We start from the raw sequence: 26,956 nt of genomic DNA on the forward strand, positions 1-26,956 counted from the left end.
CCTTTTATTAGTTTCCTAAGGCCAACTTAAATTACCACGAATTGGGTGGCTTAAAGCAACAAAAATTTATTGTCTCCACAGTTCCAGAAAGTCTGAAATTAAGGTGTTGGCCAAGTCATTCTCCTTCTGAAACCAGCAGTGGAATCTTTCTCCGTTTCTTCTGGTGGTTTGCTGGCAATCTTTGTTAGTCTCTGGCATATAGCTGCCTTCATCAACACATGATCTTCATCTTCACCTTATGTGTCTCTGTGTCCTCACATAGCCATCTTCTTAAAGGGATGCCAGTTATATTGGATTAGAGCTATACTCTACTCTAGTTGGGGCCTTCCCTGGTGGCTCAGACAGTAAAGAATTCTGCCTGCAGTTTGAGAGATCTGAGTTGATCCTTGGGTTGGGAAGATTCCCTGGAGAAGGAAATGGCGACCCACTCCAGTATTTTTTCCTGGAGAATTCCATTGACAGAGGAGCCTTGAGGGCTACAGTTCATGGAGTCACAAAGAGTCAGACACGACTGAGCAACTAACACTTCACTACTCTACTCTAGTATGGTCTTCATTTTAATTACATCTGCAATGACCCTATTTCCAAATAAGGTCACGCTGTGAGGTGTTGGGGGTTAGGACATAAACATATCTTTTTAAGGGGGAATACCATCTCATCCATACATAGTGAATGAAATTTTGTATTTTTATTGAGGGCCCCAGTAATTCACAGGCACACTTAATTTCCAGGAGAATATCCCATGGGTTGTTCATATGTACCATAGACAGTTTTTTAGTGTCTCCACCAGAATTCTCTGAGGGCTTTGCCTACAGGATGTAGAGGTTATGTAGGATAGAGATGTTTCCCATGCAACTTAAGAGTACTGGCGAGAAAGCTTTCCCTTTGCTCCTCAATGCTAGGTTCAGTAGGGTGGAAAGGGGACGAGAAAGAACATTTACTCTCCCAGTCTTTGATAGTCATCCCGATTGATTATTGAGCCAGGAATTTGAAGTGAGATTGTAATAAATGTAAAACAGAAAACAAGTGAAACATGACTCATAGGTCCCATACCATCATACCTCTGGTATATCTGGAGTAATGAGCCACTGTGCTCCCATCCCTCCTAAAAGAGAGTAAATAAATTCTTCCTCCTGCTGTTAAACTGGGAGTTACATGTATGGAGTAAGTTCCTGGCTTTGGGAAAGTTGAGTCATGATGATTGGAGACCATGTGAAAGTGTAGAACTGAGTTTTTCCAGGTTATCTTGGTGTTACTGTCTATTCCAGAGAGTTCTTATTTCCCCCCACTTTCTGACCACCATAGCTTAGTGTTCACACTATCAGTTTCAAAGTCGAACTTTTGAATATTTAGTTTTGTTTTTATGTTTACCAAAAGTCATTATCTTCATACTCTTCTTCTTCTTTTTTTTTTTTCCTGCTGTATAGCCCTCTATCTAGATGCCTCTCAGTGGTTTAGAATTTTCATGTTCATCACACACATGCACTCTTTCAGGGACCTTGAACACTAAGAAATACTAGGCAGATGTTTCTCATCTGTATCTTAGGTATAACAGTAGCTTTGGTCCTGTTTGAAGACTGGACAATGAATACACTGATGTCTCTTGGTCATTTTCTCTCCAGAGTCTCTGATCAAGAGAAAATGCATGTGGTTTTATCTTTAGAATTTGTTTTCTATAGATCACAGAAACTCCCAAACCAACAGAAGTATGTCTTGTCGCACCCACCCCTGATCCCATGTGCCTCCTCTCCCAGCCCAGCCTCAGCCTTCACCTGCTGTGGCCTTCTCTCCATTTGCTTTCTGAACAGAATCCACTGGTCTGAAAAGCAGTAAAAGGGTTTTTCTGTCTCATCAGTAAGGGAACAGGATGCCAAATATGTTCTCAGATGCAGGACAGGATGACAATTTGCCTTTTCACATTTCTTGGTGAAGAGCCTAAATCCTTAAAGTAAACTTCATCTGAGCAATTTTACATGTCCCCAGAAATGAGGCCATGGAAGAAGTTCAGACCTAACAGTCTGACAGAACAGTGAAGCTTAGTTTTCGTTGAAACATTTGGTGGGACAGATAATCAGGCTGCATGTGGAAAGCTTATTTTAATGACATTTATCAGGCCAGTTGACAGAGGCTACTACCCAGCAGCGTACCCGGCCGTGCTGGCCATCAGCAGCGAGGGCTTGTTTATACCAAGTCAGGTGACATTTCATAATATGGCACCAGGGAGCCAGCCAACCAGCTCCTGTGGGTGTGATGCCAGAAAGTGCCAGGGGTGGAGAAGAAGGGACAAGGAGCCTGAGTCAGCATTTATTTTTCCCAGGCACCTGCCAATAAACAAATGCATGTTCATTCTCCCTGAGGAGAGCAAGACAGCTGCCAACTGTGGCCTTGCTCTTCCCCTCCAGCTGGCCCTGGCTCTTGGTACTGGATGGGAAAGTAATTGCTTACCTGTCCCAACTCCAGTCTTTGTCACACTAGCAGTGTGTAGGAGAGAACAAGGATGGCCACAGCTATAAAGTGGGATTGAGTCAGTTGCTTATTTCCATGATTTTGGGTGGGGAGGAGGTGGCGTATAAGGCCTGCATCCGTGGGCTACCATGCCCCATGGCCCTGTTTCGTCTTGTACTGTGAGTGAGTGTTGCATGCTCAGTCATATCCAATTCTTTGCGACCCTGTGCACTGTAGCCCACCAGGCTCCTGTGTTCATGGGATTATCCAGGCAAGAATGCGGGAGAGGGTTGCCATTTCATTCTCTAGGGAATCTTCGCTATCTAGGGATTGAACTCATGTTTCCTGCATTGCAGGTAGATTCTTTACCATCTGAGCCACCTAGGAAGCCCATCATCTTCTGTTGTTGTTCAGTTGCTTAGTTGTATCTGACTCTTTATGACCTCATGGACTCAGCACTCCAGGCTTCCCTGTCCTTCACTGTCTCCCACATTTGCCCAGATTCATGTCCATTGAGTTGGTGATGCCATCCAACCATCTCATCCTCTGTTGCCTCCTTCTCCTCCTGCCCTCAATCTCTTCCAGCATGAGTCTTTTCCGATGAATCTGCTCTTTACATCAGGTAACCAAAATATTGGAGCTTCAGCTTCAACATCAGTTCTTCCAGTGAATATTCTAGAATTTCCATTGGGAAATACTCTTTTCCAAATTAGGTTTTCGTTTCTTGTAAAAATAAGGATTTCCAATGTAGGAGGTATGTGAATGGGTGAGAATTAAATGAGAGTAAAAATTAAGCCTAGGGGTTCCTCAATCCAGCCAAAGTTCAGATTCCATACTATTTATATTTGTGGTTTGGAAAAATGATCAGCTCAATCATCTGAGCTTAAAGCCCCTAGGATAGGTGCATCAATTTCTGCATCTCCAGCATAGGGGTCTACCTGCTTTTCAACCTAGTCCACAAGAATGTCTTCAGGGTAAATGCAACAGTCATTATGAAAGCATCTTGGTCCCTTTGGAAGCTGGTGACTTAGAAATTCGAAGGATCACTGTTAATGAGACAAGCTGACTCGTCATCAGTAACGCATGTGCTACATGCCAGCCTCCTAATATCTGTAGTTTTGCCAAGTAGTGGAATTTGGTGAGTGTTGATATGAAGCATAAGCAAAAGATATGGCCAGTCTGAAGACACAAAAATAGAAATAATGTTTTTCAGAATTTTGCTTTGGAGAGTCAGCTTGTCTCCTTTCTGTGTATTCTCCATTGTGTTGTTTGATCTCCCTGAGAGAGGCAGCCACATACTCGTTTGTGCTCTACAGTCGAAAATGTCCTCCCCGTGGATGTGGAGATTTGATATATCTCATTATCTTGAAAGTAACTATTACCCATGTATATGGATCCTTCATTTATTTGTTTGTTTTTGATGGAGGAAGGGAAAGCCAGCAAATTTCACACGTACTTAATTTATGGGAAGTGACCAAATTTTGATGTTCACGGGTGATAACACATGAGGCTCTATTTAACTAGACGTGGAGCCTGTCCTCTGGCCTCTGTGATAAAACCGAGTTCCCTTAAGATGGAGATCCTGTGACTGAAACTGAGAAAGTTCAAATGTGAGGACTAAGCCGAAGAACAGAATACCCACCTTCCTCCACCTTAGGTTTCAGCGTGTTTGGTGTCTAGCTAAGGTGTAAGTGTGGGAATGAATCCTCTTTTTCAGACAGGGAGGGAGGGCTCCCTGGAAGAAGGCTTCTGTGATTCTCTTTATTTTGTAGCTGAGCCGAGCTCACACAGCCAAGCATGCTTCCAGCATTCATGGCCTATCCAGACCATTTATTTTTATTTCTGGCCACATCTGCCAAGCCCAGGCAGAAAGCTGAAGATATATATGGATTTTATGTAGATGTGAAAATCCCACCGGAGCTGGCAGGAATTCTTTCTCGGTCAGTCTGGCAAGACTCTTCTAGCCGAGCAGCCAGGGTGTGGTTTTTCCACTGGAGCAGATCTGTCTTCCCATTCCTGTCTTCATTCTTATTCAGAGAGGCAGGTTTTTCTAAAAATCCACATATGTAAGAAATAATGATCATTTGGATGCACAGGCTCAAGGTGCGGGCTTAGACAGGGTGGGATATGGGCCTGCCTTCCCCTCTCTGGAAGGCATGGCGAGAGTTCTTTAGGCGAGGTGATAGTGCGCATGTGTGACAGGCCCTAATCCTAGCATGCAGCGGGGGTCTGGAAAGGCTTTGCCTTAAACTAGGCATGTCTAATAGGGTTTAATGCAACCTGTGAGTTTGCCCCTGCACGAGGTCAGCTTGTAGGTCAGCGGAATGCTGCACAAATTGCATTCTCCTCCAGACTGTAATTACACTTCGGAGAAGACCAGGGGCTGCCAAGTTCAGCTGACTTCAGATAGGACCAAGATAAACTAAGGGCTTGCTAATGCTTCTCAAAAGGTGATTTTTAAGGCTTTGATATAAAGCATCTCTTGTTTAAAAAAAAAAAAAATGATGGTCTTGAGGTTTATGAAGGAGCTTTGTGTAGGGGATGGTGAGACCAGCCATTGTCTGCCTTCCCTGAGAGCAGAAAAAGGTTGTTTGAAATGGAAGCATGAAGAATTCAAGTCAGACACAAAGTGAAATGCTTTGGTGCCAAAAGTTACTTAATCCTAGAAAATGGTTTTGAGGATTTATAACAAATCAAGTAATATGCACCTGAGGACAGAGAAGAATAAAGAATGGGTATTGGGAACAGTCATAGAATAGGAATAGGATGGAAATTTTAGATTGTGTTGATAGTTAGCTGAGGAGGGATTGTATTTTATTTGTTTGATGGAAAATGGCTATAAATATGTATGTGTTACAAGCCTTTAACAATGATTTCTTAAAGTATGAACTTTCCTCTAAAGTAAGTGTAGTTGCTCAGTTGTGTCCGACTCTTTGCAACCCCATGGGCTGTAGCCCACCAGACTCTTCTGTCCATGGAATTCTCCAGGCAAGAATACTGGAGTGGTTGCCATTTCTTTCTCCAGGGGCTCTGCCTGATCCAGGGATCGAACCCACGTCTCCTGCATTACAGGCGGATGCTTTACCATCTGAGCCACCAGAGAAGTAAAAGTAATAGTTTCTCAGTTGTGTCTGACTCTTTGTGACCCCATGGCTGGAGCCCACCAGGCTCCTCTGTCCATGGAATTCTCAAGGCAAGAATACTGGAGTGGGTTGCCATTCCCTTTTCCAGGGGGTCTTCCCAACCCAGAGATCAAACCTGGGTTTCCTACATTGCAAGCTGATTCTTTACTGTTTGAATCACCAGGGAAGCCCGGGAAAGTAAGGTCCATCCTTAAATATCTGGGCCATTCCAAAGAAAGAGGATAAATCATTTTCAGTTTTCTTCAATGCCAACAGCTGAGTGATTCCAGAATCCACTTAAAGCAGAATATTCATTAGGTGAGCAAACTTTTATAAGTACTCATACTCTCTTATAAATGTTTTCTGAAATATCTTTCTCAAACAGCCTGAAATGGGCATTTTATTCCAAGGACCCACTTGGAAGGAAGTCACAATGAGAGCTTCAAGGCGTAATTCTGCCTACTGGCTCCATATCCACATAGAAAACTATTAATCTGACATTCACGTTATGGAACCATGGACTAGTAAAGTCAGGAATCCTACCAGTATCCAAGAGTCAAATGTGGAAGACTGACCTAAAGGTCTTCAGCTTGAAAGCCCCTCTGTGGATGGTGCTTATGCCTAATGCAGAGCCTTCACCTAGTGGCCACACAGAATGGAAGGAATTCTTTCTGTATAGGTAGATGAAGTTTAAGTTACAATGTCATTTGGGGGCCCTGGTCTGCAGAACTTTTCATTTCTCAACTCTCCCTCGTGGAGAGGTTTTCCACAGGTGAGACCTGGACTTTTGTTTCAGGAAAAAGGTAGCGAATGTCGCACTTCCAGAAATGCTTTTCAGTTTACCCGGAGGAAGACTATGCACCAAACAGCCATTTCACTTAAAACCCCCACTTTCAAAAAGCTCTGGCATTTTTTTAGGGATCATATACATAAGAACAGTTAGAAATTCTTCATGTTAACTGATTCTTGTAAATAGCTCCCTTATGTCAGAGTTATTTATGTGAGTTTCTCTTTTAAACTCATCTTTGAACTCCCATTGGACAAGTATGTGTGTATATGTATATGTGTGTGTTATATACATAATGTATATCTATTATTTTTAATTTTATACTCCTGCAGTGCACCAACATAGGAGCTTGCATTTTGTGAGTGCTGCTGAATTGGACTGTGTCTCAGGGTTGGTGTATGAAGGCAGGCCTAGAAGTAGAAGGCTGGTCTCCTGATTTTTCTCTCAACAACTAGTCATTGGTGATGATGGCTATCACTTTCCATAGCTAGCCAAGGGACTGTGACAGCTTGGAAGGCTAAAGCTAAAAGCTAGAGGGAAGGACCATTGTATTTATGGCTCAGGTTCTTAGTTTTCTTTGCATTTCTACTTAGATTCTTGAACTGCTGGGAACCTTTGACTTGGGCCAGACAACTTTAAAGTTTTAACAGGATAATAGCAGCCAGGATGCTTAAAGATGAATGCTTAATAATGGGTTAAATTTTTGAGTTAATAAATGATTTGACGTGTTATGGATTTTTTGTATTTAAAGTCCTGTGGTAATTTTTTAAATGTATTAAATAGTAAAGTATATAAGACTGAATAAAAGACTATTGAATATCTGACAGCCTCAGGCAGTTTAGGATTGTAAAAGTTTTCCAGATAACCATTATTATCGCCACTTCATACTATTCAGTAAGGCAGATACGGAAGGTGTAGGTGATTGTGGTTTCTTTCAAGCCCAAGATTTATTAGAGAAGCTAGTGAATGGGGAAGAATACACAAGATTAGTTTATCTTCCTGTCGTATTTTCTTTCTTTTCAAAGAGGAATTTTGAAGTTGACTTTAACCTATGTAGAAGTTAGCTTATCAAGACAACATATAATAAAAGAAAAACGAGCTATTTTCAGTTAGTGAAAGGTTCTACATACAATGGATCTGGTTATTTGAAACTTGACCATGATTATAAAAAAATATTTTAAAAGCAGTATAATAATCGTTGGTTGATAACTAACGTCTTTTAAAAAAAATCTTTGTTCCCTTTCTTTCCTTGTTCTTTCCATCAGTTTTCTTAATCTTGTCTTTTATTCCATGTTTTCTTCTTACCTACTCTGCTGTGAAGGTAAATGCTTCAGGTAAGAGGTTAATCTGAGTAAGGAGTTAATGAGATTTGGGCACAAATCAGAGATTGATCAGAAAGGAGAGTTGGGTAGCAGAACAAAGTGTCCTTCTGTTTCTTTGCCCCTTGCTTTAATGCCCTAGCAGTGAGGTGACCACACTGACTTTATAGGGCTCTTGAGCATGAAGTATTGTTACTTTTCTGGAAATCCACAGGGGGCCACTAAAGGAATAAAAATTTACAGTATCGTGGTGCTCACTGCCCCCAATTCACAACTGTCCATTTGGATTGGCTTGTGGGCAGAGGCACATAAAACCTTAGCAGAGGTGCAGTAAAAGGTAAGTCCCTTCCCTCTTCTTCCCTTAGACAATGCCTCTTACCACCACCATCTCTGTGTAAGTCTTACTTCCTGCTGTTCACCCATGTTGTTATTTAAATTTCTTTGCATTGAACCAGTCCAATAGATAGTCATTGAAAAACATAGCAAAAAGGACACAGAGACAATTCACAAGAACATATGACCAATAACAAACTGTTTAACCTTACTATTAAATCATTAAAAATCCAAAATAGTGAAAAAAAAAATTCTACCTATCCAGTGGGCCAACATTTTTAAAACCAGTGATACCCAGTGTAGGTAAGGGAACAGGCATACAGTCACTCTCAAATACTTGGCAGCGGTGTGAATTGATAGTTCTTGTTGGAAACAACGTGACAATATTTATCAAAATGTAAAATGGACATGGTTGAACAATTTCTGTAAGTCCCTCCTATAGAAATACGACCTCAAGTGACCTCAGGAATGATTTGAATAGATACTGAAGTCTTAGACCAGACTTTTTAGCGGACTGAACTCTCAGTGATTCTGTTTATTAAATCTAATGTGTTGTTTTCCTCCATGTGGTTTTTTTTTTTTTAGTCTTTTTGCATATTGGACTTAAAGATATTTTAAAATATTTATCTATTCTACTCTCTGTGGGGTTTTTTAATCTCCTTTTTACTTGTGATTTTTTTTTTTCTTGTAATTTATTTGGTAGTGTCCTCTGCTTCCTAAACTGAGAGCATTACAAACCACAGGCACCCCTGACTTATTGTGCTTTGCAGATATTGCATTATTTACAAATTGCAGGATTGTAGCAACCCTGCATTTAGGAAGTCTATCAGTGCCATTTTTTTCCCATGGCATTGCTCATTTCATGTCTCTGTCAAACTTTGGTAGTTCTCACAATGTTTCAGACTTTATTATTATTATTTGTTATGGTGATCTGAGATCAATGATCTTTGACATAACTCTTGTTGTTTTGGGGCACCATGAGCCATACCATTGAAGATGGAGAGCTGAATCAGTGTGATGTGTGCTCTGACTGCTCCACCAACCAGCCACTCCACCATCTCTCCTCACCTCCTTGGGCCTCTGTATTCCTGAAGACACAGTATTGAAAGTAGGCCTGCTAAGAACCCCTCTGTGTCCTCTAAGTGTTCAAGCGAAAGGAGGAGTCATACATCTCTCATTTTAAATCAGGAGCTGGAAATAATTAAGTGTAGTGACGAAGGCACGCTGAAAGCTGAGATATGCCCAAAGCTAAGACCTTTTGTGCCAGTTAGCCAAGTTACGAACGCAAAGGAAAAATTCTTGAAGGAAATTAAAAGTGCTACTCCAGTGAACATACAGATGATAAGAAAGTGAAACAGTGAAAGTTTTAGTGGTCTAGATAGATCAGATCATCTGCGACATTCCCTTAAGCCAAAGCCTAATCCAGAGCAGGGACCTAACTCTCATCAATTCCGTGAAGGCCGAGAGAGGAGAGGAAGCTGCAGAAGAAAAGTTTGAAGCTAGCAGAGGTTGGTTCATGAGGTTTAAGGAGAGAAGCCATCTCTATGACATAAAAGTGCAAAGTGAAGCAGCAAGTTATCCAGAAGACCTAGCTAAGATAATTTATAAAGGTGGCTATTCTAAAGGACAGATTCCTATTGTAGCTGAAACAGCCTTCTGTTGGAAGAAGATGTCATCTAGGGCTTTCATAGCTTGAGAAGGAGAAGTCAAAGCCTGACTTCAAAGCTTCAAAGGACAGCCTGACTCTTTTGTTATGGGCTAATGCATCTGGTGACTTGAAGTTGAAGCCAGTGCTCATTCACCATTCCAAAAATCCTAGGGCCCTTAAGAATTGTGCTAATTCTATTCTTCCTGTGCTCTATAAATGGAACAACAAAGCCTGGATCACAGCACATCTGTTTACAACATGGTTAACTGAATATTTTAAGCCCATTGTTTGGACTTACTACTCAAGAAGAAGATTCCTTTCAAGATATTACTGCTCATGAACAATGTACCTGGTGACCTAAGAGCTCTGACGGAGATGTACAGTGAGATTCACTTTGTTTTCATGCCTGCTAACACAATATCCATTTTGCAACCCATACATCAAGAAGTCATTTCTCACTTCAAGTTTTATTCTTTAAGGAATACATTTTATGAGGCTATAGCTGCCATAGATAGTGATTCCTCTGATGGATCATGTCAATTGAAAACCTTCTGCAAAGAATTCATCATTCTAGATGCCATTAAGAACACTGGTGACTCATGGTAAAAGACTAAGATCTCACCATGAGCAGGAGTTTGTAAGAAGTTGATTTCAACCCTCATGGATGACTTTGAGAAATTCAATTTGGACTTCAGTGGAGGAAATCACTGAAGATGTGGTAAAAATTGTGGGAGAACTAGAATCGTAGAGATGGAGCCTAAAGATTTGATTGAATTGCTGCAACCTTATGATAAAACTTAACAGATAAGGAGTTGCTTCTTCTAAATGAGCAAAGAAAATGGTTTCTTGATATGGAATTACTCCTGGTGAAAATGCTGTGAAAATTGTTGAAATGGCAACAGAAGATTTAGAATATGACAGAAACTTAGTTGATAGCATAGTAGCTATCAACTTAGTAGCAGCATAGTTTTAGAGGACTGACTCAGTTTTGACGAAGTTCTACTCTGGGTAAAATGCTATCAAATAGCATTGTATGCTACAGAGAAATTGTTTGTGAAAGGAACAGTCAGTTGACGTGGCAGACTTTATTGTTGGCTTATTTTAAGAAGTTGCCACAGCCACCCAACCTTCAGCAACCACCACCATCATCAGTCAGAAGCCATCAGTGTTGAGGCAAGACCCGCCACCAACAAAAATGTTATCACTTGCTGAAGGGCTCAGATGATAGCATTTTTAGTAATGTTATTTTTAATTAAGGTATATATATACACACACACATATACACACACACACATACACACACATATATATATATTTCTTTCTATATATATATATATTGCTTTTCTATATATATATTGCTTTTATATATATATATATATATTGCTTTTATATATATATATATATATATATATATATTGCTTTTATAGGGCTTCCCTGATAGCTCAGTTGATAAAGAATCCGCCTGCAATGCAGGAGACCCCGGTTTGATATATATATTGCTTTTATATATATATATATATATATATATATTGCTTTTATATATATATATATATATTGCTTTTATATATATATATATATATTGCTTTTATATATATATATATATATATATATATATATATATATATATATATATATTGCTTTTATAGGGTTTCCCTGATAGCTCAGTTGATAAAGAATCCGCCTGCAATGCAGGAGACCCCGGTTTGATTTCTGGGTCAGGAAGATTCTCTGGAGAAGGGATAGGCTACCCACTCCAGTATTCTTGGGCTTCCCTTGTGGCTCAGCTGGTAAAGAATCTGCCTGCAATGTGGGACATCTGGGTTCAATCCCTGGTTGGGACGATACCCTGGGGAAGGGAAAGGCTACCCACTCCATTTTGGCCTGGAGAATTCCAGGGACTATAGTCCATGGGGTTGCCAAGAGTCAGACATGACTGAGCAACTTTCACTGCATACTGCTTTTCTAGGCATAATACACTTGTACATTTAATAGACTACAGGATAAATATAATTTTTATATGCACTGAGAAGCAAAAAATTTGCATGACTCACTTTATTGCTGTTCACTTTACTGCAGTGGTATGGAACAAACCTGTAGTATTTCTGAGGTGTGCCTGTACAGTGTTTGAAACAGGATGGTACTGATATAAAGACAGACAGAGACCAATAGAACAGGAAGAGAGCTCAGAAATGAACCCACCCATACATGGTCAAATGATCTGCAACAAGAGTGCCAAGACTAAGAAATGCAAAAAGGATAATCTCTTCAACAAATGGTGCAGAGAAAACTGGATATCCAAATGCAAAAGAATGAAATTGCACCAGGATCTTTCAGCATAAACAAAAATCAGTTCAAAATGGATTTAACACTTAAATGCAAGATATGAAACTATAAAATTCCTACAAGAAAATGTGAGGAAAGCATCATAACATTGGTCTTAGAAGTTATTTCCTGTATATGACACCAAAGAACAGACAACAAAAGAAAATAAGTGGGATGATATCAAATTAAGCTTCTACACAGCAAAAGAAATAACAGTGAAAAGGCATTATGTGGAATGGGATATAATATTTGCAAAACATATATCTGATAATAATATCCCAAAATAGGTGAGGCACTCCTACAACTCAGTTGAATAAAAACCTGATTTAAAAATGGGCAAAATCTTGTGTAGATGTTTTTTGAAAGAAAGCATACAAATGACCAACAGGTATGTGAAAAGATATTCAACATCACTAACATCAGGGAAATGCAAATCAAAACCACAATGATGTACCACCTCACATCTAGTAGGATGGCTATTGTCAAAAACAAAAACTTAGTAAGTATTGGTAAAGACGTCCAAAAATTAGAAAAATAGAAGTACCACATTATCCAGCAGTCCCATTTCTGGGTATTTATCCAAAAGGATTAAAAACAAGATCTCAAAGTGATATTGCACTCGTCTTTTCATTGAAGCATTATTCAAAATAGCCAAGAAATAGAAATAAGTTACATGTTCATTGACCTATGTGTTTATATATATGCATGCACATACACATATGCAGTAGGGTATATATATATCTCCACATATGTGTGTGTTGTTTTTGTTTAGTCACTCAATTATGTTCGGCTCCTCTGTGACCCACAGACTGTAGCCTGCCAGGCTCCTCTGTCCATGGGCTTTCCCAGGCAGGAATAGTGGAGTGGGCTGCCACCTCCTTCTCCCATATATGCACACATATATACACACACAACCAGTCCATTCTGAAGGAGATCAGCCCTGGGATTTCTTTGGAAGGAATGATGCTAAAGCTGAAACTCCAGTACTTTGGCCACCTCATGCGAAGAGTTGACTCATTGGAAAAGACTCTGATGCTGGGAGGGATTGAGGGCAGGAGGAGAAGGGGACGACAGAGGATGAGATGGCTGGATGGCATCACTGACTCGATGGACGTGAGTCTGAGTGAACTCCGGGAGTTGGTGATGGACAGGGAGGCCTGGCGTGCTGCGATTCATGGGGTCGCAAAGAGTCGGACACGACTGAACTGATACACAAACACAATGGAATATTATTCAGCCTTAAGAAAATTCTATCGCACACTACAACGTATATGAACCTTGAGGACATTATTCTAAGTGAAATCAGTCAATCACATAAAGACTAATACTGTGTGATTCTGCTTATATGAGGTATCTAAAATAGTCAGACTTGTAGAAGCAGAAAGCTGCGTAGGGGCTGGGGAGAAGGAAATGGAGTAAAGCTGTTCAAGGGGTCTAGAGTATCCATCCTGCAGGATGAAAAACTTCTAGCCATCTGCTGTACAGCAGTGTGCATATAGTTAACAGTGCTTACTGTACATTTAAAATTGTGTTGATATGGAAGATTTCATGATTTTATTTCTCACTCCTTTTTTTTTTAACTGTAATAAAAGAAAACCTTTTATTTTCAATTATGGTCTTTCAAACAATAATTTCAGAGACCAATTATGGTCTTTCAAACCTTTCCAATTATGAAAATGAAAGAAATGAAGAGGGCGTAGAGCATATATCCATTCTATGTCCACCTTGTTCCTACCAGTTCAGCTGGTTTTGAGAAACATGGTATTATTCCACAATTGAAGAGAGACTACATGGAAACATATACAGGTCCATTTTTAAAGCTCTAGTTAGAGATAGACAAAGAATTTGACACAAATAAGGAAGAGAATACAAATGCTCTGACTTGTGCACTGCTGACCCCCTTTTTAGGAAGTAGTAATGCATTTCAGGAAATTTAATTTTTTAGTCCAGCTAGCTGAAAGTAACAGACACTTTTCTTCCAAACACCTGCTGTGCCCAGTTAATAGAATTGCAGGAGTAGTAATATTGTTTCCACAGGTCAGCCTGGTTGAATAATGAAGTGGAAATGAATTTGCTTGCTTCTGTTTATTTAAAAAATTTATATTTTATATTGGAATATAGTTAATTTACAGTGTCGTGTCGATTTCAGGTATACAGCAAAGTGATTCCATTATACATATACCTATTCTTGTTCAGACTCTCTCCCATGTAGGTTATTATAGAATATTAAGTAGAGTTCCCAGTGCTACATAGTAGGTCCTTATTGGTTATCTGTTTTACATAGAGTATGCATATGCTAATCCCAACTCCTAATTTATCCTTCCCTACATCTTTCTCCTTTGGAAACCGTAAGTTTGTTTCTGACACCTGTGAGTCTGATTCTGTTGTGTAAATAGATTTATATCTTTTTTTTAGATTGCACATATAAGTGATGTATGATACTCTTCTTTCTCTGTCTTACTTAGTATGGTAATCTCTAGGTCCATCCATGTTGCTGAAAATGGCATTATTTCACTTTTTTATGGCTGAGTAATATTCCATTGTATATATGCACTATATCTTCTTAAACTGATCATCTGTTTATGGGCACTTGGATTGTTTCTGTATCTTGGCAGTTGTAAATAGTGATGCAATGAACATTGGGGTGCATGTATCTTTTCAAGTTAGAGTTTTGTCTTTTCCTGATATAAGTCCAGAGATGGGATTACAGGATCATATAGTAACTGTTTTTTGTTTTTTTATTTAAAGAACTTTCACACTATTCTCCATCGTGGCAGTACCAATTTACATTCCCTTCAGCAGTATAGGAGGGTTCCCTTTTTTCCATGCCGTCTCCAGCATTTATTGTTTGTAGACTTTTTGATGGTAGTTGCTTGTTTTTTATCCTATGACAGAATCTCAATTTCAATTTCAATCCTTCCCTCTCTGTTCTCTTGTGGTTGTTCTCTTGTCTTTTTTTAATTAACTATTAGAAAACCTTGAATTTGAACCTTGTTTTTCCTGTAGGAAGACCGTGTTATCCAGGGTTTTCAGAACCCTAACTGGATAGCATGGTGAATATTTGTCTGAAGACATGTTTTACAACCAAATTGTCCTCTTGTCTTACATTTGATTCCTGTGCCTGTCTCCTTGACATTGATGTGTATGCCATAACCAAGGTTGTATCTCAGTCACTATCTTGGACTTTTAAGGGTAAATCCAGTCCTTTCTCAAAGCTTTTCTTCCTTTGAATTTGCTTTGCAGATAGTTTTATTTGCCTTTTTAGTTCTTCTCAGCAGTATTAAATCATTAAGCTTTACAAAATTTATAAGATCAAGGACGTGATCTGTCTTGGTCACCTCTGCATCCTCCAAATCCAAAGCAGTGCCAGGCACATAACAGGTGCATGGCAGATGTTTGTTAATAAATGAATACATGCCTGAATATATACACAAAACTTTGGATTTTCTTAATTTTGTGTTGGACTTTAATGATGGTTTCACTTTAAATTTGTGTCCTCTAAGAAAAAGCCAGAAATTTCATTTTTAAAGAAGATGTTTGATTATATATAATCTCTTCTTCCTTTGCTTTTATATAAAAAAATTAATGAAAATACCAAGTATCTTCTTTATTTCTTAAAAACTGAAATTCTGTATCCTCCAAGAATCTTTCTCTAAGGCTAATGTTGAAATGATTAAACACATTAAGCTGATCATCAGTTTTTACTTTTATCTTGATGAAAGCTTAATGTTTACAGTACTTTTGGCCTAACAGTATATATAAGAGTAGCCATGCTGAGCAGGGGATGATAAGGGGCTGGCAGTAATTGACTCAGTATTGATTGATAGATAGGTAGACAGTAGTCTTGGTTGGAACAAACTAATGTTATCCCTTATTGTTCAACCAGCAAGCAACTCAGCTAGTTAGTACCAGTATAAATGTAGATGTTTATTACTATTTAATCTTCACTATGTTTTTGGTAAGTTTATATGCTCATAGGTGGGAGAGGAAGCATAGCTTTTTAGTTTATATTTCACCCAACAAAATGCATTAAAGACATATGATTTGATGATGTTTTAGGTGATTTCATATTGATTTTTGTGGCCCTGCTACAGGAAAGAAAAAGAAATTTTTTTCCCTTAGTGGTCACTGTGTGATATGTTCTTTGGAGCTGATTTGATTTACTAGATTTAGAGAGAAATGAAACTATAATGAGCTCTCCATGGAACATTCATAGAGGGTTGAAATAATTGTCAGTGAGGTATTTAGAGTTTCTAAAAAGATTATAGAAGTTTTTATATACATATATAATATTACTGTTATAAAAGAGTACTTCTAAACAACTTCAAACTAAAGTTGTATGTACAAAGTATTATTAATCATAGCACAACCACAGAGCAACCTAACCCTCTTGAATAGAAAAATTTTATTTAAATAATATCTACATCAGGAACTATTTTAGGTGCTTTATGTATGTTATGTCATTTAATTTCTAGAATAAATACACACACTCAGTACAGTGAAGCCTACTCGTGATGAAAAGTTGAATTCCTAGAATTTAAGTCACTTTTCCAAGGTCGTATGACTGGTCAACAGTGGAGTCCAGATCACAGTGATCTTTCCCCTGAGCCACTCAGTGGATGGTCTGCAGCCAAGGAGGTTGGAGGCCATGAAGTGACTTACAAAGTCCCACATGGTAACAGGCCAGTGATAAGTGGCAAAGTTAGATTAAAAACTTGCATGTGTGGTGCAGTTACAACTTGAAGTGTGTTTGAATAAAAAAGATAGGAGTAAATTAAATATTATAGAGGTTTGCATGCTTGTATTAGATTGGTGGAATTTGGGGTGGTATTTTTCCTTTATTTTCTAGATATCTTTCAAATTAAAGTTTTTTTAAATTTATTTATTTTAATTGGAGGCTAATTACTTTACAGTATTGTAGTGGTTTGTGCCATACATTGAAATGAAACAGCCATGTATGTACATGTGTCCCCATCCTGAACCCCTCTCCCATCCTCCCCATCCCATCCCTCAGGATCATCCCAGTGCACCAGCCCTGAGCACCCTGTCTCATGCATCGAACCTGGACTGGCGATCTAGTTCACATATGATAAAATACATGTTTCAATGCTATTCTCTCAAATCATCCCACCCTTGCCTTCTCCCACAGTGCCCAAAAGTCTGTTCTTTACATCTGTGTCTCTTTTGCTGTCTCTCATATAGGGTCATTGTTACCATCTTTCTAAATTCCATATATATGTGTTAATATACTGTATTGGTGTTTTTCTTTCTGACTTACTTTGTATAATATGCTCCAGTTTCATCCACCTCATTAGAACTGATTCAAATGCATTCTTTTTAATAGCTGAGTAATATTCCACTGTGTATATGTACCACAGCTTTCTTATCCATTTCTGCCAAGGGACATCTAGGTTGCTTCCACGTCCTGGCTATTGTAAACAGTGCTGCAATGAACATTGGGGTTCACGTGTCTCTTTCAGTTCTGGTTTCCTCGGTGTGTATGCCCAGCAGTGGGATTGCTGGGTCGTATGGCAGTTCTATTTCCAGTTTTTTAAGGAATCTCCATACTGTTCTCCATAGTGGCTGTACTAGTTTGCATTCCCACCAACAGTGTAAGAGGGTTCCCTTTTCTCCACACCCTCTCCAGCATTCATTGTTTGTAGACTTTTTGATAGCAGCCATTCTGACTGTGTGAGATGGTACCTCATTGTGGTTTTGATTTGCATTTCTCTGATAATGAGTGATGTTGAGCATCTTTTCATGTGTTTGTTAGCCATCTGTATGTCTTCTTTGGAGAAATATCTGTTTAGTTCTTTGGCGCATTTTTTTATTGGGTTGTTTATTTTTCTGGAATTGAGCTGCAGGAGCTGCTTGTATATTTTTGAGATTAATTCTTTGTCAATTGCTTCATTTGCTATTATTTTCTCCCATTCTGAAGGCTGTCTTTTTACCTTGCTTATAGTTTCCTTCGTTGTGCAAAAGCTTTTAAGTTTACTTAGGTCCCATTTGTTTATTTTTGCTTTTATTTCCATTACTCTGGGAGGTGGGTCATAGAGGATCCTGCTGTGATTTATGTCAGAGAGTGTTTTGCCTATGTTTTCTTTTAGGAGTTTTTTGGTTTCTGGTCTTACATTTAGATCTTTAATCCATTTTGAGTTTATTTTTGTGTATGATGTTAGAAAGTGTTCTAGTTTCATTCTTTTACAAGTGGTTAACCAATTTTCCCAGCACCACTTGTTAAAGAGGTTATTTCTCCATTGTATATTCTTGTCTCCTTTGTCAAAGATAAGGTATCCATGGGTGCGTGGGTTTATCTCTGGGCTCTCTATGTTGCTCCATTGATCTATATTTCTGCTTTGTGCCAGTACCATACTGTCTTAATTACTGTAGCTTTGTAGTATAGTCTGAAGTCGGGCAGGTTGATTCCTCCAGTTCCATTCTTTCTCAAGATAGCTTTGGCTATTCGAGGTTTTTTGTATTTCCACACAAATTGTGAAATTATTTGTTCTAGTTCTCTGAAAAATACCATTGGTAGCTTGATGGGGATTGCATTGAATCTATAGATTGCTTTGTCAAATTAAAGTTTTAAAATGCAGTAACTGTAGCATCAGTTCAGTTAGCCAATCAGGGTATCTAAAGCTATGAATGTTTTTGTTATGCTTCTGAAAGATTGCCTGGTCATTTAGGCTTATATTGATTTTTTTTTTTAATTCTAGATCATCAAGTTATTGGATGGAAAACGATCTCAAACTGTGGGAATCTTGATCTCTAGTTTGCATTTAGAAATGAAGGATATCCAGCAGGGTAAGTCTTATTCATACTTTTTTCCCCTGACTTTAAAACTTTTCAGCTTTTATTGTGAGAAATGTCAAACATATACAAAAATAGAATGGCCACAGTGAATACTAAATATCCAGTACCTAGAGGCAAAATCATTAACTCATTAACTAGATTGTTTCATCTAAAACACTCCATCTACTAGATTATTATGAAGCAAATCTCAGATATTTTACAATTCCTCCCTTAAAAATGGCAATATACCATGAAATATACCATGAAAGATAAGGATACTTTAAGCATAATCCTAGTGCCATTCAGTTCAGTTCAGTTGCTCAGTTGTGTCTGACTCTTTGCGACCCCATGAATTGCAGCATGCCAGGCCTCCCTGTCCATCACCAACTTGTGGAGTTCACTCAAACTCACATCCATCAAGTCAGTGATGCCATCCAGCCATCTCATCCTCTGTCATCCCCTTCTCCTCCTGCCCTCAATCTTTCCCAGCATCAGGGTCTTTTGAAATGAATCAGCTCTTTGCATCAGGTGGTTAAAGTATTGGAGTTTCAGCTTCAACATCAGTCCTTCCAAAGAACACCCAAGACCGATCTCCTTTAGGATGGACTGGTTGGATCTCCTTGCAGTCCAAGGGACTCTCAAAAGTCTTCTCCAACACCACAGTTCAAAAGCATCAATTCTTCGGCCCTCAGCTTTCTTCACAGACCAACTCTCACATCCATACATGACTGCAATTTATCATGCATTTAAAGTCATTTGCAATAATTTCCTAATGTCATCAAATATATAATTCTAATATCACTGATTGTAAATTTATCCATTCTTGTACAATTAGTTCAAATGAGGAATCATACAGATTTCATGCATTGCCTTGAATGTGTCCATCTCTTAGGTTTCTTTTTATCTAGAGGTTTCTAGCCTCTATTTTTTTTCTTTGCAGTTATTGTTTTTGCAAAGAACCCAGATCACTCGTCCTGTGAAATTTCCTACATTTTAAGTTTTGATGATTGCATTGCCATGTTTTTATTTATTATGTTCTTCTGTCTCCTGTGATTCTTGCAAACTTTTACTTTGATCTAGAAAGTTAATCTCAGTGGAGAAAAAATAGTTCATAGATGCTACTGTATATTCTATCGAGAAGTACATAATATTCTGTAATATTACATAATATTCTCTTTATTCTCTTAAGTACGTAATATTCTCTTTATGATGTTTGTGGGCACTAGTGATCTTTGCCTAGGTTCGTTACTTCATTTGAAGTTTGCCCAATAATGATCTCCTAGTCCTCTCATTGGAGAAGGCAATGGCACCCCACTCCAGTACTCTTGCCTGGAAAATCCCATGGATGGAGGAGCCTGGTAGGCTGCAGTCCATGGGGTCGCTAGGAGTCAGACACGACTGAGCGACTTCACTTTCACTTTTCACTTTGGTGCATTGGAGAAGGAAATGGCAACCCACTCCAGTGTTCTTGCCTGGAGAATCCCAGGGATGGGGGAGCCTGGTTGGCTGCCGTCTCTGGGGTCGCACAGAGTCGGGCACAACTGAAGTGACGCAGCAGCAGCAGCAGTCCTCTCATTTCTTCTTCATTAGCAGGAATGCCTCTACAGAGAAACACTCTCCATTTTCATACATTTAGTTATGTCATTGTTTCTTCATCCCCTGCTTGTTTTTTCTTCAACTTGGTTATCTTTGGCTCAGTTTGAAAGACATTGAAAGCAAGGACATTTTACTTTTATATCTATTTTTAGGCCCTGGGAAAGTAAACCCAAAATCTTCCAACATTTTTAAAATCTGTGTCTTACGTGAAGATGTTCTGCTCCTTTCTCAGCCATCATTTAAATGTAGATCTTCATTTTGACATATCACTGATAATATTTTCTAAGTGGTAATACAATCTCTCATAGATGGCTTCAGGAAATCTAGGTTCAGTGTAACCATGGAGACACTCTTAAGTCACACTTCTCTTCAGGTTTTAGTTGACAATGTCTTCAAGTTATCTCCAGGACACAGCAGAAGGACCCCACATGTCCCCCCCTGGAGGTCCTAAACTGCAAAGCACTTAAGAAACTTGCATATATTATTTTTCCTCTGAAATAAGCTTTGTTAAAGGCTTGAAATTTTGCTTTATTGCAAACATTTAAAATTCCACATAAAACTAAACATATACTGAATCAGACGACAGTTGCAGAATATTCAAATAAACTTGTCTTTACTATTTTAGCTTAGTAGTAGAACTGAATACATAAGTGTGAAATATTAAACCTCAAAACAGCGTTGCAGTAGTTGGTTTGAGATTGGAGCAGAGGGTGGCTGGAAAGGTCCACTGTCAAAATTAGAAAAGGATACGTCAGTGGCTTTAGGTATTAGATCCTCTAGGATGGAATTTCTGAAATTCACACAGAAAACTGTGATACTAAGGCAAATGAAAAAAATAAAAGAAAACAAATATTGGCAGGTTAGTTTATAATCTTTTGTCAAGGAGACTCCCTTTTTTGATGCAGTCATTGAAATTAGAAAGGAATTTTTCAGATATAGTGGCAGAGTCTTATCCTAAACCACAGTGCTCGTTCTAAGCCTGGTGAAAATCAAGCATGCTTGGTTTCATTACCATAACAAGTAGCACTATGGATATTAGTCTTTATCCATAGTGTCAGTGTCAACGGCACTTGATTCATTTCTCTTTAGGCTTGTTCAGTTGTAGTGTACATCAGATTGCCGTATGGATAAGACTCATTCCAACAGTGTGCTATTCCAGTTATCAACTCAGGACTGTAAACCTTCATCCCTTGGCACTCTAACATTGAATGAATGTTGAATGTTCACGGTGAGTTGAATAAGAGATCAGTTCACCCAGACCTTTTTCAACAGTCTACCCTGGATAGGAACGTGCTCTCATGAAGCAGACATGAACTTAAATTTTAGCGTTGGAAATGTTGATTGTAGCATCACAGACTTTAGGACTCATGGGCACCATTTTAGTTCTTTCTCTTGCTTCAAGCATCTCTGTTATCCACCAGAGTTGGATCCTAAGTTCTAAAAAACGATTATCTCCACTTCATGTTTTCATTTAGTAATACATTCCAGATGAATCTAACAGTATAACTCTCACTTAATTTCTTTTTAGAAGCATTTGACTGACACTGGCATCTGAAGGTCACTTAGGAGCCTGAGCTGTGTCGGTTACGTTTCATTCGGAATCCATGTCTGGTCATGAATGGAATGCACTTGGCCTTGTGTTCTTATCCTGATGAAAGGACTCCTTGTGCTGACCTTGACCTAAAACATTTGTTTTAATGTGAGAGAAGTAGCTGTCATGAGATCTGATTGGAACAGACCAGCTGGCAGGCAGGCAGGGTCACACAGCGTGTTAACCGTGGTGAAGTGACCACAGCTAAGAGACTGTTCTTCAGTCTTTCAGTCATATATTCAGCTTTGTCAGTGTACAGAGGTAGGTACAATAACTTGTGCTTCATGCAGACTCATAAGAAGCTGATGAATAAACCAGAAAGCTAGTATATCCACTCAGAGGACAATAGAGAATTTTCCTTCAGCATGACAAAAATGTGTATAATATCTATTCACTGTTACTTCCACCTCACTTATCTCTACTTGGCATTAGATATTTGCTTATGCCATTGCTCCTCTTGCTGAGATAACAGCTTGGTCACCTTGATAATAGTTCTGGCTGTTTCAGCCCATGTTACCTCCCACAGAGGTAATGGATAATCCAGTTTTTACTTGTTCAACTCTTAAAAGCAACCTTACTTTCTTCATTTGTAAAGTGGGCCCTTCTGTGTTGTCTGTTTGACACTGCCTATAGTGTATATTGAAGAAGTAGAATTTGGGGGCTCAGTACCTCCAGGTCTGTTAACTGATAGCAAGTAACAGAGCCAGTGTATGGTCCTTTATCACATGTAGCATTACTTTCCTTAGAATTTCTCTGGTAATTAAGCATTGTTTACCATGAACTGGGCTAGTTTATCATATATAGAAGTCATTCAATAAAGAATCTTTTAAATTTTAATTTGGTTTTAAAGAATAGAGTAAACCTTAGACTAGATGGCATCAGAATGTCATAAATTTCATTCTAGTGCATTTGGACAAAACTTCTTCCTGCCTGCCTACCTCCTCCCTTCCTCTTTCCCTCTCTCCCTCAATAAGCATGTGCTGAATGCCAGCTCTGTTTCAGACACCGTGACTACCACAACACATAACATCCTGAATTTCACATTCTCAAGAGTTCACAGGATGGTGGGAGAGATGTACAGAGTATCCTAAGATCACAGAATAAAGATACCTGTGAAACAACGAGAGATCAATGTACTGGCTCCTCCTGTAAAACTTAAGATGAGTCTTAGAGGATGAAATGGCGGTGGTCATCACACAGAGAAGGAGCTTTTCCAGCTGATGAAAGGAGGCATGTGAAAAGGAGGCAAATCTAGAGTCTACAAGTTGAATGTGAATGTGGGTGGTTTCAGAACAAAGTACTCGAAGGGCAAGTAGTATCCAGACCAGGAAGGATCCTGACTGTCATCAGATGAAATTCAAATATTATCCTATCAGTAACACGGAGACAGAAGTTAAAAGGGGCAGTGCTGTGATCTCATTTTGAGTGCAGAAATACTTCTCCAATCACAGAAGACTGGCTTCCAAGCCCTTTCATGCTCTGGCGGCAGACCTATCTTCTCCTGTACTCGACTGTGCTCACTTCTCTCTCACTGTTCTCCAGCGTCAGTGGTCCTCTGATTCCTTAACAGGCCAAGTTCTCTCCTTCCTCCGTGTCTTTGAAGGCACAGTATGTACCCTCTGTTTGAAATGCTTTTCCAGCCCCATTCAATAGCACACTCTTTTTCTTTGCTCCTAAGTCGCTTCAGTCATGTCTGACTCTTTGCGATCCTATGGACCATAGCCCACCAGGCTCCTTTGTCCACGGGATTCTCCAGGCAAGAATACTGGAGTGGGTTACCATTTCATAGGGTTCAGCTAAACATCTCAAAGAGGTCTTCCCAGATCCTCCTCCCTAATTTAAGTCACTCTAAGTTAATTCTCTTATTTTCTACTCAGCACTTAATATTTTCTTTGTTCATATACTTCTGACTTACATCCGCCATCAGAAGATAAACTGCAAGAGGGATAATGCTCACTGATGTGTCCCTCACACCTTGTTGTACCTGGCGATGAGGTGAGGATCATCAAGGGTCTGTTGAATGAATAAACAGAAATAGTCAGGTGGGTGACTAGATCTAGGCTTCTCAGGTGGCGCTGGTGGTAAAGAACCTGCCTGCCAAGGCAGAAGACATAAGAGGTGCGGGTTCAATCCCTGGTTTGGGAAGATCCCCTGGAGGAGGAAATGGCAACCCACTCCAGTACTCTTGCCTGGAGAATCCCATGGACAGAGGAGCCTGGTGGGCTACAGTCCATGGGGTTGCAAAGAGTCAGACATGACTGAAGCAACTTAGCATGTGTGCATGGCTAGATCTGATAGAAAGGGATTGTGATTGTTGACATAATAAATGGCAAAGGCCAGAACTAAGGCTGTGTCTGTGGAAATGTAGAGGGGACCATGTACAAGGGGTGTCTGAAGAGCAGATTGTTATGGTTAGCCCCATGAGATTCGTATGATGATGAAGTTTGGGGTTGCTGGTTTCAACAAGAATGGGAATAATGGTGCCAAAAGCATAAAATGAAAATAGAGCAGGGAAAGCGTGGGTAGAAGCTGAAAGGTCAGTTCTGTTTTGCATGATTTGAGTTGGAGATGACTGGTGACATTTCAGCTGAAGTGTTCGAGAACGTCTGAGAATTCCAGCTTGATACTAAGGAAATAGGGCTAGATTAGAGAGCGAACATCCCCACAAAGATAGCCACCCGTGTGTGTTTCTCTCCACCCCAAGCGGTGTGCAGGATCTCACAGGGGAAACCTAAGTCTCTCTTCTGACTGAAGTTTAAAGCACTGCGTGACTAAAGGCGAGACCTTGGTTGTGGAGGAAGAATGGCTTCAGGACACTGACCATAACACCACATCACCTGTATTTGGTCCAGGAGATATCCTGAACAAGTGATTTACTCCTTGCTGGTTTTCCATCTACTTAACTAGGGTGACTTATATTCAAAAACATTTGGCATCCTTGGCTACAGTGACTTCCTAAATGATTGCAAATTAGTGTTTTCATTCCATGTTGGTGATTTCCTCTTATTCTTTTTCCCAGGGGAGATGGAAAATTGCTGTTGACTATTCTTGATATAAACCTCCATATGCATTGCAACAGATTAGGTGCCAGAAACCTCCTGGCATCCATTTGGAATTTCCCGTACACTCTCAGAATTCATATTTATAATATTTAATCTAACATCAAAATAAAACATTTTTCACTTTAGTTCTAACTAGTCCAGAATCTCAGTTTAGAGTTCAGTTGTATCAAAGACCATCTTCCTGTTTAGGAATCTCGAATCAAAATGTAAGTTAGTTGTATACCCAGAGTCTAAAACTCAGATCTGAGAATGCTGACTGGACTTTGCTCCTTTTTGCCTAATAATTTATAGAAATCTCTGTCAAGGTTTATGCCAGTTGTCTAAAACATAATGAATTTCCAGGCATCTGAAATTCACTGTGAATTGTCTTGGGCTTTCCTGTTGTTCAGTCAGTTGTGTCCAACTCTTTAATCCCCGTGGACAGCAGCATGTCAGCCTTGCCTGTCCTTCACCACCTATTTGCTCAAACTCATGTCCATTGAGTTGGTGATGCCATCTAACCATCTTCATCTTCTATCGTCCCATTCTCCTCCTCCCTTCAGTCTTTCCCATCATCAGGGTCTTTTCCAATAAGTTGGCTCTTCTCATCAGGTAGCCAAATTACTGGAGCTTCAGCTTCAGCATCAGTCCTTCCAATGAATATTCAGGGTTGATTTCCTTTAGGATTGACTGATTTGATCTCCTTGCTTTCCAAGGGTCTTTCAAGAGTCTTCACCACAGTTAGAAACCATCAGTTCTTCAGCGCTCAGCCTTCTTTATGGTCCAACTCTCACATCTGTGCATGACTACTGGAAAAACCATAGCTTTAACTATACAGACCTTTGTCAGCAAAGGGATGTCTCTGCTTTTTAATACACTGTCTAGGTTTTTCATAGCTTCTTTTCCGAGGAGCAAGCGTCTTTTAGTTTCATGGCTGCAGTCACTGTCTGCAGGACCTTCCTGAGGAACATTCTAATTCTGGTCTGGAAGACCTACACTCAAAGGGCAAAATTTTTATTGTGCACCTTTGCCAGTAAAAATTTTAGAGCATGCTTCTCAAGACATGTTTTTAAGAACTTGTACATCATGTAAATGTGCCACAGAACTAATATTCACATCATAAAATGAATGCAAAGATATAAATTAAATTGAGATTAATATTTTTAAATGTGTTACTGATTTTGATAGCTTTAAATTCTCAACAGCTAGTATCTCACAGCTCAGTATATACATAAAATGAAGTTTATTATTAAAAATAGTGGATTTAAACCCACATTTCAAACAGTCTCTTGATAAATTCTACTATAATGTATGGAGGTCAGCATCTTGGCAGATCTAATTCAACTGTCCCCGTTTCTAATTCATTCCACGATTGATGAAGAACTTATATTAGCAGTCAAGCCTGTGCTCTGCCATTTTTCTTATTGTTGATGGATTATCTTCAGTCTGGGGTTTCTCTTCAGGAATCTTTTGAAGCCAACTGGTTTATTTTGTCGAGTTTAGTTAAAACTAGATTTTAGAATCAGAAAATGTTATTTAATACCCCCCCCCAACACCGCTGCCACCGCTACCAAATCACAGTACATTGGAAGTAAAGGAACAAGTGAGGAAGCCACGTGTGAAAGAGTTTACCCACCGATGGTGACAGGTAGTCATGACCTACTGACGTACCAAAGGGAGGCATCAGAGTCAATCAGCTTATTAAGCATGGGCAGAGCTCAGTTTGGGCATGAATATAAACAGTAGCTCTAATGCTACTATATGTCCTTTCCCAGCTCTCCTTTCTTCCTGCTGAGTCTAAGACACCTGAGCAGCAGGGTCCCACCCACCTCTCTCTGAACCCCTGAGCATTCTTCCCCTCTCGGAGCTGGGTCCAGAAAGCCAAGGGTGGCATTTCTTTTGTACTTTACCTTCAGGCAACTGGCTGAGACCATCCAATCTGCCTGGAATGTAATTTTGG

The 26,956-nt window shown here is 39.4% G+C and overlaps 1 protein-coding gene across 1 annotated transcript in view; it reads left to right on the forward strand.

The window, feature by feature from the left end:
• Nucleotides 1–26,956, forward strand: part of FMN1 (formin 1) — a 457,430-nt gene that overhangs the window by 242,936 nt on the left and 187,538 nt on the right. Inside the window, 1 exon segment of the mRNA XM_027553461.1 lies at nucleotides 18,693–18,780. Coding sequence (XP_027409262.1) covers nucleotides 18,693–18,780 — 88 coding nt within the window.

This window comes from Bos indicus x Bos taurus, chromosome 10 (assembly GCF_003369695.1).
Source record: "Bos indicus x Bos taurus breed Angus x Brahman F1 hybrid chromosome 10, Bos_hybrid_MaternalHap_v2.0, whole genome shotgun sequence".
NCBI classification, from domain to species: Eukaryota; Metazoa; Chordata; class Mammalia; order Artiodactyla; family Bovidae; genus Bos; species Bos indicus x Bos taurus.